This window comes from Dendrobates tinctorius, unplaced genomic scaffold (assembly GCF_039654945.1).
Source record: "Dendrobates tinctorius isolate UK_male_01 unplaced genomic scaffold, ASM3965494v1 ptg000019l, whole genome shotgun sequence".
In the NCBI taxonomy this organism is placed as follows: Eukaryota; Metazoa; Chordata; class Amphibia; order Anura; family Dendrobatidae; genus Dendrobates; species Dendrobates tinctorius.
Window position 1 is genome coordinate 47,165,134 of NW_027361687.1, and position 13,998 is coordinate 47,179,131.

Genomic DNA, 13,998 nt, shown 5'->3' on the forward strand with positions numbered 1-13,998 from the left:
AACTCTCCCAGCTTCATACCTATTCAGTGCAGTTCAATGTGGGCTCCATTTGTTGCCCTACACACATCCAAACTTGTGGTTGCATGATGTCACAGACCTGGCAGTGTATTAATCAGAGTTCAGCTTATCAGGGGTTAATCTGACTGGAGGTTGAGCAACAGCTTAAATGAGTTTGTGTTTTTTTGATTGGTTCTTATTATCTCTCCTCATGAACAGGTCTGAAATGATTAGGCCACAGAAAGGGCACCAAAATTTAAACTGTAAAAGCGCACCATGACTTTTACGGACACACTGTATTTTCTGGAACAGTTCCATAAGATGATGGGAACAAGGTGTGAATCTTGCGTTGACTTGATCATGCATTAAATCAGGGGTCACCAACCTGTAGCTCAGGATCCACATGTGGCTTGCGGTCGCATGAAATGTGGCTCGCGACTGTCTGCCAGCTTGGTGTGTTAGCTCCAGGTCTAGCAAGCAGGTATTAAGAGAACATCTTAAAATGGTGAATTTTGTGAGTAGCCCTGCACACAAGAGCAGATCTGGATGCACATATACTGTCTTAGGGTTTAGAGATGATTTAGGTATGGTACGCTGGAGGAGGATACTACCTGTTAGAGGAGGTTCTGGAAGCTGGATGCGACAGTGTGTTGGGAGTCCTTCATGGGAGACAGGTACGGACTGGGACTAAAATTCAGCCCTGGCATTTGAAATCACACAGGCCCATGCTGTCAATGTCTCCAAGCACCATATGGGAAATATTACTAATATTACCCTGGATAGAGGAAAGGAAGATTTACTACAAGGCCAATATTTCTAATGATACCCATGGCCTGCTGGGGTGACGGAGTCAGCGACTTTGTGCTTCATCACAGCTCTTAACAGTATGGGTGTCTTGAGAACACAGATTCTGTTAACAACATAGCAGGCAAGGCAGCCCACAACCAGACAGGCTCTTCTGGCATTTGCCAGAATTGCTAGATGGCCAGTCAGGCCCTGATGGGAGAATACTGAAGGGGGGTATTGAGGGAATAACCCCTAGATCTCAGTGTCCTTCTTTGGAGTAATTAATGTGGAAAAGCTTTGGTTATGATTATACCTACAATGGGGGCTTTGGTTGACACCACTTTGAGGGAGGTGGGAGCTGGATGTGGCTTGCAACCCTCTCAGTGCTGAATATGGCTCGCGACTCTCTAAGCTGAATGTGGCTCTCAAGGTCAGAAAGGTTGGGGATCACTGCCATAGAGAATATCAAGCAAAAGTAAATACAGTACAATATGGAAATATATTCAATAAGGCACACATTGCTGTCATTAGATAAAGAAGATGATGCTACAGAATAGAGGTGCCCAAATTGGGCCATCACAAAAAATAGCAGAATAGGAGTAAAAAGTAACCCTCATAGGAAGTCAAATGTCTGAAAATAGATCATATCACCGATAGAAGAACATAATGCAGATCAGCCCAGATACCAATCATAGCTTTATCAGGGAAAGTGTTTGGAAACAGAGGTACCAGTGAAGTATATATACACAACTAATTAAGAAAAATGAGTTATCAGTGGTTGCCACGATATTCGGGGAGAGGGGATAGCAGCACTTTAAGGAAGGTAGAGGAATAATAGCCGGAATGAGATAGCGAATGCCGGTGCATGCATTGAAGTACCCTGAAATGCCGTTACATGTCGGCCAGGAGAGGAAGGTAGCCAGGGAAGCTAATGACTCATCTAGTGACCAAAGTGACCAATTGACAACTATCAGACCACAGGTTATTTTTCAGGATGTCTTAACAGGGTCTTATACTAATGGGACAACTTTGAAAAATAAGGAAATATAGTATTATTATTATTATTATTTATTGTTATAGCGCCATTTATTCCATGGCGCTTTACATGTGAGGAGGGGTATACATAAAAACAAGTACAATAATCTTAAACAATACAAGTCATAACTGGTACAGGAGGAGAGATATGCTGATTCGCCCAAACTTTTGTTATATATGATAAAAACTTTTTGATTTCAGATCAACAACAATTCTAACCTTTGTTTCTTCTGCTTTTAGCACCTGGTGGAAATTCTCCAAGTGTTTGTAAGAAATTATTTATTTATATCACCAACATCTAGCAATGTGTAGACATATAGTCATCATGTCAGTCCCTGTCCCCAGTGGGACTCAAAATGTCATTTTCTGAAAACATGAACATATTTGGTGTCACTTACAGTTGAGTGAAAAAGTGTTTTCCCCTTCATGATTTCCTATTCTTTTGCATGTTTGTCACAGATAATTGTCTCAGATCACCAAATAAATGTAAATATTAGGAAAAGATAACACAAGTAATCACAATATGCAGTTTATAAATGAAGGTTTTCATTATTAAGGGAAAAAGAAATCCGAACTTACCGGGTCCTGTGTGAAAAAGTGATTGCCCCCTAAACCTAATAACTGGTTGGGCTACCCTTAGAAGCAACAACTGCAATCAAGCATATTCGATAACTGACAATGAGTCTTTTACAACGCTCTGGAGGAATTTTGGCCCAATCATCTTTGCAGAATTGTTGTAATTCAGCCACATTGGAGAGTTTCCGAAAAGCCTGACTGCGCATGCGCCGATTAACTAGGCCCTGGAACACAGCAAAATACTTCTGGAGCTTAGTTAACCGGCGCATGTGCGAGCCAAGAATGCTTAGCACATGCACGAAAGATGGCAGACACCTACTCCTATTCATGAAAAAACTGAGGACAGCGGCCAAGGATGGGGAGGCGGCAAAGATCCAAAACACTGCCCATAGGACAGGACAGACCTCATTTAAATAGCCCGCCAAAAGTAGGTGACAGATTCCCTTTAAGCCATTTAGAAGTGGACTTGCTGGTTTGTTCTGGATCATTTTCCTGTTGCATAATCCACATGCATTCAGCTTGAGGTCTGGAACAGATGGTCGGACATTCTCCTTCAGGATTTTTTGGAAGTCAGCAGAATTCATGGTTCCATTTATCATAGCAAGTCTTCCAGATCCTGAAGCAACAAAACAGCCCAAACCATCACACTACCACCATCATCATATTGTACTGTTGTATGATGTTCCTATTTTGAAAGTCTGTGTGACTTCTACACCACATGTAATGGGACTTGCGCCTCACAAAAAGTTATACTTTTGTCTTGTAAGTCCAAAGAGTTTTCTCACAAAAGTCTTGGTGATCATCAAGATGTTTTCTGGTAAAACTGAGATGAACCTTTGTTCTTATTGCTCAGCAGTGGTTTATGCCTTGGACCTCTGCCATTCAGGCCATTTTTGCCCAGTCTCTTTCTTATGGTGGAGTCATAAACACTGATCTTAACTGAGGCAAGTGAGGCCTGCAGTTGTTTTGATGTTGTTGTGGGATCTTTTGTGACCTCTTGGATGAGTCATCGCTGGTCTCTTGGAGTAATATTGGTCGGCCAGCCACTCATGGGAAGGTTCACCACTGTTCCATGTTTTCGCCATTTGTGGATAATAGCTCTCACTGTGGTTCAATGAAGTCCCAAAGCTTTAGAAATGTCTTTATAACCTTCTCCAGACTGATATATCTCAATTACTTTGTCTCTTGTTTGTTCTAGAATTTCTTTGGCTCACTGATGTCTAACTTTTGAGGATCTTTTGGTCTACTTCACTTTGAAAAGTCGCTCCTATTTAAGTGATTTCTTGATTGAGAACAGGTGTTGCAGTAATCAGGATTGAGTGTGGCTAAAGAAATTGAACTCATTTTCCCAAGAATGTGATAAACAACAGTTAATATATGTTTTGTGGGGGAAGGGGGGGCAATCACTGCAGGTACACAGGGATTTCTTTTTACCTTAATAATAATAATGTCCTTCATTTAAAAACTGCATTTTGTGATTACCTGTTTTATCTTTGTCTAATATTTAAATTTGTTTGGTGATCCAAAACATTTAAGTGTGACAAACATGCAAAAGAACAGGAAATCAGGAAGGGGGCAAACACATTTTCACACAACTGTAAATGGAAGCTAAATATTTTCTCAGTGTGTTTTTGAAATGATGAACATATTACCCCAGCCCATTTTCCTGCAATGGGAAATGGGCAACACTTCACATAATATAGAACCATACTGATCAAACGGTTAGTAAACCGCATAACGATCAGGAAGTGCTTACAAATATTAGATAATTTAAAAAAAAAACTTTATTTCTATTCAAAATGTAAAAATATCATCCAAACATAGACAATAATATAAAGACTAAAAAGGTGCCTCAAACCACTGAAAACAAAGAAGAGGACAGCATGAATCATTACAGAAAAAAGCACATAGGTATATGAATGCACAGCCAGGTGTAACCTGTCAAGCAATCCGACAGGTTTATTAATTAAAATGATATATGATGCCAGTAAATAGAAAGGTTCACACATGAGGAATCCCATCAAAGGAAAAAGTATTCCTTATGCAGGAGAAAATCTTTGTATCAACCTAAAAATAATAATATAATATAATAATATATAAGATGCAGCATGTGCAAATGAGGGTCCTAATTGGTGCCACTCTCATAGAGACATGAATACCCTTGCAGGCAGACAAGTTAATAATCCCATATAGTATTAAAGTGCATGTGCATAATTGCAAAAATTTAGGCTAACAATGACAACATATAAATAACATATAAATAATATAGGAACTGTGATGGCAGCTATTAATACTGAAACATCATGTAGACATACTAACAATAGATATGTTGCAAACTCTGCCGTACACATATTACCTGGATTTGCAGTGCCGCAAAAGAAAATGCTGAGTGGCCCGCCGTCTCTCCTCACCCCGATGCGAGTTTTGCTCGTGATTCTTCCTTTCCAAAACGCACGTCGGGATGAGGAGAGACGGCAAGCCACTCGGCATTAACTTTTGCAGCACTGCAGATCCAAGGTTTTTTTCTCTTGCTCCCTCCCTGTGATTTAACCAATGTCTGTTGTCCTTCACACATGAGCCCTCTATGTGCTCTTGTCTTTCTAGCTATTTGTTACATTTATTATGCCGTGTATATCCATATCTCAATAAAATTTGTTAGTTTTTTACCTAATTATGTTTGGACAATAACTCTGAGAGGTTTTTGTAGGATTTAACATTTTTAGTCTTCATATTATTGTCTATGTTTGTATGATTTATTTTAATTTTGAATAGAAATAAAGTTTTTTGTTAATTATTTAATACTAGCTATGAACCCATTCTACGCCCGGGTGGTGAGCATTTTTATTGGTATATGGTCTCCCATCCTGCTATGTGCTGCCACCCTCCTATCCTGGTACGCATGGCACCCCTCATTCCTATCCTGGTATGCATGGTACCCTCACCCCCCCAATCTTTCTATGCATGGCACCCCATTCTTCATCCTGATATGCATGGTCCCCTCACCCCCAAATCCTGGTATGCATGGTACTCCCTCATTCCTATCCTGGAATGCATGGTCCCCTCACCCCCTATCCTGATATGCATGGTACCCCTCATTCCCCAATCCTGGTATGCATGGTACCCCTCATCCCCCAATCCTGGTATGCATGGTCCTCTCACCCCCCAATCCTGGTATGCATGGTACTCCCCCATCCCTATCCTGGTATGCATGGTCCCCTAACCCCCTATCCTGGTATGCATGGTACCCCTCATCCCCCAATCTTGGTATGCATGGTACCCCTCATCCCCCAATCCTGGTATGCATGGTCCTCTCACCCCCCTATCCTGGTATGCATGGTCCCCTCACCCCCTATCCTGGTATGCATGCTACCCCTCATCCCCCAATCCTGGTATGCATGGTACCTCTCATCCCCCAATCCTTGTATGCATGGTCCCCTCACCCCCCTATCCTGGTATGCATGGTCCCCTCACCCCCATATCCTGGTATGCATGGTCCCCTCACCCGCTATCCTGGTATGCATGGAACCCCTCATCTCTCAATCCTGGAATGCATGGTACCTCTCATCTCCCAATCCTGGTATGCATGGTACCCCTCATCCCCCAATTCTGGTATGCATGGTACCCCTCACCCCCCAATCCTGGTATGCATGGTACCCCTCACCCGCAATCCTGGTATGCATGGTCTCCTCATCCCCCCCTATCCTGGTATGCATGGCTCCCTCACCCTCCAATCCTGGTATGCATGGCCCCCTCACCCCCCCCAATTCTGGTATGCATGGTCCTCTCACCCCCCTATCCTGGTATGCATGGTACCCCTCATCCCCCAATCCTGGCATGCATGGCCCCCTCACCCCCCTATCCTGGTATGCATTGTCCCCTCACTCCTATTAAAAGTAAAAAAAACAAAAAAACATTTATGCTCACCCTTCTTTCCTGTGCTCCAGCGCTGTTCTGCTGAGGCCGGGGCAGGAGTGCGGCCGAAATCGCGTATGACCATAGCGATGTCCGGTGCCATATTGCTGAAGACCCACTGCAAGTGGGTCTTAAGCAAAATGGCGCTGGATCGCGCTATGTGCGTGTGCAATTCCGGCCTCACTCGTGCCCCGGCGCCATATTGCTGAGACACACTGCAAGTGTGTCTTCAGTAAAATGGCGCCAGATCGCGCATGTGCAGCACGATTCCGGCCGCATTCCAGCCCCGGTTTCCGGCCGAAGAGAAGCGCCGCGGCAACGCTCCTCCCGGTCAGGTAAGACTACTTTCACATTTCCGTTTTTAAGCATCAGGCGCGATGCGGTGAAAAATGTAAAAACCGGATCTGGCGCCTGTTGCCACTGGATCCGGGTTTTTCCCATAGACTAGCATTAGTGCCGCATTGCGCCTGATGGCCATGCGGCGTGTCCGACTTTTGCCGGATACGGCACAAAATGCCTGTCCGGCGTCTGCAAAAAACGTTCCCTGCAATGTTTTTTGACAGCGCCGGACCGCTTTTTTCTACAGGGCATGCCCGAAGACTTCCTCTCCCTCTCCCTCTCCTGCACCGTCTCCGGCCTAAACAGATGATCCGGTGGGCTGCGGCTTCTACCAGATCAGATTTGACAACTTTTCGCCGCAGCCCGCTGGAATCGAAAAACTGAAATGTGAAAGTATCCTAAGTATATAAGTATGGCGTCGGAGATCGCGGTATGCAGTGTGTACGGTACCATACACACTCCTCACCGCTGGCTGCCTCACTCTGTCTGGAGCCAGACTGCGCAGGCGCGTTGCTCTTGCACAGTATATAAAGGCTTCGGACAGAGTGACGCTTACAGCGTTATATTATAGATTTGTAAGCACTTCTTGATCATATGCGGTTTACTATCCGTTTGATTAGTATGGTTATATGTTTTTGAAATGGTGGAAAAAAATGGAGGACCTAGAAAAAAAAAACAAAGATCATGGGCAGAATATGAAAACTCTATACAGATCTTATTCTTGGTTATTTTTGAATCTAGGAGCTGCTGATTTGGACTTCACAGGCGATTGATAACTTTTGACTGTTGATTAGTTTTAAGAGAGAATGTGTCCTAGAGGAAAAAAAGTATGTTTCATATATTTGTGGTTACCTTAAGTTAAAAAAAGAAATAGTTGCACTGAGCTTCAGGCTGCAATCTAGACTGCTTGCCTTTTTTTGCGATAACCTAATAGACTTTTCTTATGTGGGTAGATCCCAACCATTAAAACATGCTGGGTGTGAGATTGATGCCCCCACAGCTCCCAATGCTGCTGCCTTCACTTGCTCTCATGTACAAACACTGCTTAATCTCTGTACTTGTTTCCTCAACTATTATCCCAATTCATCTCTTTGTCTTTGTACTGACAGATACTGATGGTAAAAACACCCAGACACATCAGGCTGAATTTGCTGATATCATTGGGCTCTGTTAACAGTCTAAAGTGTACAGGGGCCTCCCAAGTCTCATCCACCAGATGATATTGGAGAAGACAATGATCTAGCATGTAAAATTTTGGCCTGCCAACCGTTTTGGTCTTGATAAGACATGCTGCTACCAGAGAAGAATGGCAGCAGCTCTCTCAGAGAACACAGGCATACTCAGTTGTGCTTGAAGGAGTAAGGAGTGATAGGTGTCGGCTGAAAAAATGGATGAACCATCATTTGGCTGACATCTTTCTGTTGCATATAGGGCCTTTAGGAATTTCTGGTATACCCTTTTTACTCATGAACTCCTTATCTCTCTATTAAAACACAGCCTGCCACTCACATATCCTGTTTCTGACTTCCATGTGTTTGCGCTTCCGCATGTCTACACTTTGCTAAGCTTGTGTTATCTGCCATCCATGAAGACTTGTGTGCTGTTGGCCTTTTCTGCTTTCTGTGATCTGCCATGCACAATTTCCTACTCTTCCTTGCTGTTATATTTGACAGTTAGAGAAGAGACTGCGAGAGCTGATACAGACTGGAGGATTCTGCTTTCTGAAGCAACAGGACAGTCATCTAGGTGAAGGAGTTACACGAACTATACAGCAGAAAAAAAGCAGGGCATTTCTAATCTATACTATTTAGAAAATTGCAAATGAACCATAAAAAATGTCAGTGTAAAGGTGTCCATAGCTTTTTAATGCATTAGTACATATTTTGAAGAGACTCCATGAACCACTCACTAACAATGTATGGTGAGAATCGATCCTAGGTCATTGGCTAGGAGGAATCACATGACGTGTACCCATATTTGTGGAGTGTCATTATCGTAACCAGCGGATTAACTAAAAGTTAGCTGTTGACTTTTAATTAGAGCAGTGCACTAGGTTAATGTTCTATGTGAATAATTCAGAAAAAAAAAGAAAATAACTTGTCCCTCATCTCAATATTTTCCTAGCTTTTTCGGAGGCCTGCAGTAACACTATACAAGTCTTTTATAGTGTCGGAGAAAATATCACTTTGAAGCTTCCAAGTCGTGCCAGAATTGCAAGTATATTCTGGGACATTAATAACATTGATCATATAGTTACTACACAACCAGGTGGCATTATCTATCGTCAGAATTCCAGCTATATCAATAAATTATCTGTGACTAATGATGGATCCCTAAGGATATTTAATCTGACTACCAAAGATCAGCATGTCTACAGAGCAGACCATTTCACCGGTGACTGGGTTCACCTATGTACCAAACATTATGATGTTAGGGTGAAAGGTAAGTAATCAAATATCTACATTTTCCCTTATAATGACAAGTTTTATCTGGGCTCTCAATGTCTTGGGTGCATTACAGAGAATTCTTGTGTTTTGTGCTTATTTCCCAATGATATCTGCCTATTGTGTTGACATCCTAATGTACATTGAGTGTTACTATTGATAGGCGAGCATTAAAATGCTCGGGTGCTTGTTGCTTTGGTCGAGCAAATTAGAATGCTAGGGTGCTTGACCCGAGCAACGAGACCAATGTAAGTCTATGGGAAACTGGGAAACCTGAGCATTTTTGATCCGACCACCCCGGGGTCCTTTTAGGGTCTAAAAATGTCTGAAATTGATGGAAACAGTGCTGAAATGACATGGGAACATCATAGGGAAGTCCCCTGGAAGCATTTTGACTCCCAGGTCACTGCTGTGAACAATGTTGTCAGAGTCTTACGCCACTTTTCCGGGTGCACAATAAAACATACAAAAATGAAACCAAAATTGATTTTCCTGGGAAGTATATTAAGGAATGTTCCTCCACCACTAAGGCAATGTTCACATGTAGCGTTTTTCAACTGTAGCATTGCTTTCAACCAAGGCAAATACATTCACTGGGAAATGTCATTTTAACATTTTACAATCTTAGCTGGTCATGTATTTCGTCTTATTTCGTCTTATTTTGCTTTAATTATTGTATTGTTAGCGTTGTTACTTATGACTTGTGTTTTGAAACTGTTAAACTGTAAAGCGCTGCGGAATATGTTGGCGCTATATAAATAAAGATTATTATTATTATTATTATGTGGTGTGTGACACATCATCAGACACACCCTGTTTCATTTATGAAGGAGGGACTGTTAAAGGAGGAGAGCCATCAGGTGGACTTTAACCCCTTAACCTCCAAGGGTGGTTTGCACGTTCATGACCGGGCCAATTTTTACAATTCTGACCACTGTCCTTTTATGAGGTCATAACTCTGGAACGCTTCCATGGATCCTGGTGATTCTGACATTATTTTCTCGTGACATATTGTACTTCATGATGTCAGTGGTAAAATTTCTTTGATATAACTTACGTTTATTTGTGAAAAAAAAAGGAAATTTGGCAAAAATTTTGAAAATTTCACAATTTTCCAACTTTGGATTTTTATGCCCTTAAATCACAGAGATAAGGCACTCAAAATACTTAATAAGTAACATTTACCATATGTTTACTCTACATCAGCACAATTTTGGAACCAAAATTTTTTTTTGTGAGGAAGTTAAAAGGGTTAAAAGTTGACGAGCGATTTCTTATTTTTACAACACCATTTTTTTAGGGACCACATCACATTTGAAGTCACCTCATTTATATCATTTTTTATGTTTTGGCACTTTTATACAATAAAAACTTTATAATATATAAAAATGATTATTTTTGCATTGCTTTATTCTGAGAACTAAACCTTTTTGACTTTTTCGCTGATGATGCTGAATGGGGGCTTTTTTTGTGGGACAAGATGCATTTTCAGCAGTACCACGTTAATTTATATCCGTCTTTTTGATCGCGTGTTATTCCACTTTTTGTTAGGTGGTATGATAAAGCATTGTCTTTTTGGCTTGTTTTTTTAATGGTTTTCACTAAAGGGGTTAACTAGTGGGACAGTTTTATAGGTCGGGTCGATACGGAAGCGGGGATGTTTACTTTTATTGTTTAGACTTTTTTTATTCAAATATTTATTTTTTGCTTGATTTTTTTATTATTATTTTTTATTATCTTTTAAATATTTTTACAAATATTTTAAATTTTTTTTTATTTAATTCTTACTTTTACACCTTGTAGCACTATGGGACACTCATTTTGTGCAGGCTGATCGATGCAGATCTGCATGCTATAGAAGCTGCCAGCGCTGCAGCTTCTGTGCACTGACTGTGAAACTTCCTGACATGCACTGTGCATGACAGGAAGTCTCTCAGGTCTGGAGACCCGGGTTTCATCATAACGACATCGGGTCTCCATGGCAGCGATCGGAACCCCGCGTCATGCCACGGGGTCTCCAGTCCAAAGGACGAGGGGCTGTCAGAGCTGACAGCCCCTTTACCTGCTCCCGGAATGCTGCGATTATGTTTGATTGCAGTGTTCCGGGGGTTAAAGTGCTGGGAGTGGTCCATGACCACTCCTGGTACTTAGTGCCAGGTATGAGCTGTGAGAATCAGCTAACACCCAGCCACGATCTGCCGCGCTCCCCCTGTGAGCGCGGCTGGTCGCCTATGACGTACTATATCATCAATGGAAATTAAGTCCCATGGCACATTTTCCCACAATTTTTAGCCCACAGATAGATGAGGCGTGTCACGGAGATATCACACTGTAAAATATGTGGCCTTTTTATTTTTTTTTACAGCAAAATAGTGTCAAGAACTAGGGTAACACACAGCAGAAGCAGTTGAATGAAGGCCTGAAATGCCACAATTTTCAGGCCACAGAGAGCTGAGTTATGTGACAGAGATTCCATACTGTAAAATATGTGGCCTGTATTTTTTTTACAGCAAAATAGTGTCACTAACTAGGGTAGCACACAGCAAAAACTGTTGAATGGAGGCCTCAAATGCCACAATTTGTAGCCCACAGATAGATGAGGCGTGTGACGGAGATACCACGCTTTCAAATATCTGACCTGTATTTTTTGGGGGGCCAATAAAATTGTGTCAATAAGTAGGCTAAGACACAACAAAAACAATTCTATGGCGGCCTGAAATGACACAATTTTGACTTCAAGGATATGCGATCCGTGTGGCGGGAAAAACCCTGTGGAAAATATCTGCCCTGCAGCTAAATTTTTTTTTGGCAATATCTTTTTGGCAGCAAAATGGTGTCAAGAAATTGTATAAGACACTCCAAAAAATTTTTTACAGTACCTCAAAAATGGAAGAATTTTCTGTGATCGTTGGGATGGGCAAACTCGTTTAAAATAGCTGGATTTTCACACTGTACTATGAAAAGCATCTGGCTGTATTCTGCAGTGTCATCAAGCCAATGTAGAAAAAAAAACATGTGCTCTGGATTGTTTTTGAATAAAATAATCAGGTTTAAGATGCAAAAGCAAAATTCCTGGCCACTGATACCTGGGGCTATGTATATACAGTCAATATATGTAATAGGCAGCAGCAGCAGACATTAAAGGAATGGACCCTCTTGATGTCTGCAATGAAGTATGCCACATACAATGCCTGCCTGACTAGCATTGATATCTATATACCCACACACAGTGCCTGCATGCCTTGCACTGATATGTACTGTATATACCCACATACACACCCTGCCTACCTAGCACTGGAGTCTATATACTTCGTAATTAGTCCTTAGAAGGACTTTTGATTTAGCTGGATTTGTGGATTCAATACTGGTTTACCCACACTGATACCCCACCCATTCTGTCCCTATCACTGCAGCAACTCTACACTGGTGATTCCAGAGCTGACTGGGATGAGCAGGGTGGCGCCAGGTCTGATATAGACCTGATGACGCTGCGTGGCCAGCCAATCTCTGTAATGCCACAACCAACATGGCTTCGGCATTACAGTGCGTGGCAGACAATCCCTGCATGTTGATTGGCACTCTAAAGAGCGCCAAACATGCAGGGCGGGGACCAGAACTCCCACCGAACAATCCTGGAAATGCTCGGCCCTCACCAAGCACGGTGAGTACAGCGATGCTCGGGCGAGTACCGAGCATTACCGAGTATGCTCGCTCATCACTAGTGGTTACCTTCCAATGACCCGTGGGCATCATGGTTATGGTGATTAGTCATTGCCCTACTTTCCTTCTTCTCAGATTAAAATTTCTTGTGGGAGACAAGAAAGCTGACACCATTAGACATACCTTCAATATTCTGAATCAAAATGATAAATAAATCAACAAAACACATTTTCATATTTTTTCTTTTTCCTTCAGAAATCTATGAAGAATTTTCCATTAGTTATGGATTTCAGAAACTTCTCCGCCTGGCCCTGTCAGCCTGTATACTTATTGCTACATTCTCCATACTCATTTATCACATCAAAACAGAAAGTTGCAGGACACCTCAGTGATTTCAGACTTGAACAGTAGAGTCCTTCAAAGTTCTTGGACAACCAACTTGCCATATGTGACGATAACCACTTTGAGAAAAGGATGTCAAGATGCAACTGAAGATTGGGTTATACTGATGACCGACCATCTGCTGTTCATTATTGGTGATAGCAAATGTTATGTTTAGGGGTATCGGGTGTCATATATTTCAATGTATATACTGCAGGAAAAAGTTATGGGGAACATGTTATAATCATTAAATTAAGGTTTTTCATTCAGTCCAATTGACCATGGTGTATAATGTTCCGTCCTATGCCATGCCAACTGCCTTTACTAACATGTGATAATGGCTGGTGGTAAAGAGCTCTCTGATAGAGATGAGCAAACTTGTTCAGAAAATGTTCTCCAATCTCAAATTCAGCATGAATATAGCACGTTCAGATTCATGTTCGATTTTACAGGCATTTTTACTCAAAGTCGTCAAAATTCAGTCACAGCTCAGTAAATCATTGCGTTTCCACTAATGCTTTTGTTATCACTTTGGCTAGGATAGTGGTGCTGTTTAATGAGTGTGGGGAACAGGGTGACGTGGTTGGAAAGGAGGCAGTGTGTCAAGGTCAGAAGAGCTGTGGAGTGTAATTTTTATTTTCTTCATTTTTTTTCTTTAATAACTTAATGTGTGTACATTTCGGCAGCCAATCAGTGCACAGAAACCATCCACAACATCATGACAAAAGGTCTTCTGTGATTGGTTGCTGAAGTCACATGTCCCTGGCCATATAAAAAGTGGACATATTGTTTTGCTGATGTCATTTTCTCACTGTCATAGTGCATAGAAGCTGTTCTTTCCAGCATCTAACTAGATTGTGCAAAAATT

General features: G+C 41.7%; 1 protein-coding gene across 2 annotated transcripts in view; it reads left to right on the forward strand.

Moving 5' to 3' along the window:
* LOC141082910 (uncharacterized) overlaps nucleotides 1–13,399 on the forward strand; it is a 221,842-nt gene extending 208,443 nt beyond the window's left edge. For both annotated transcript variants that reach the window (XM_073566960.1, XM_073566959.1), the window contains exons 6-8: nucleotides 2,059–2,085; nucleotides 8,770–9,087; nucleotides 13,005–13,399. In XM_073566960.1, coding sequence (XP_073423061.1) covers nucleotides 2,059–2,085; nucleotides 8,770–9,087; nucleotides 13,005–13,141 — 482 coding nt within the window. In that variant the 3' untranslated portion in view covers nucleotides 13,142–13,399. The remainder of the gene's footprint in view (nucleotides 1–2,058; nucleotides 2,086–8,769; nucleotides 9,088–13,004) is intronic.
* Nucleotides 13,400–13,998: the final 599 nt, after the last annotated feature.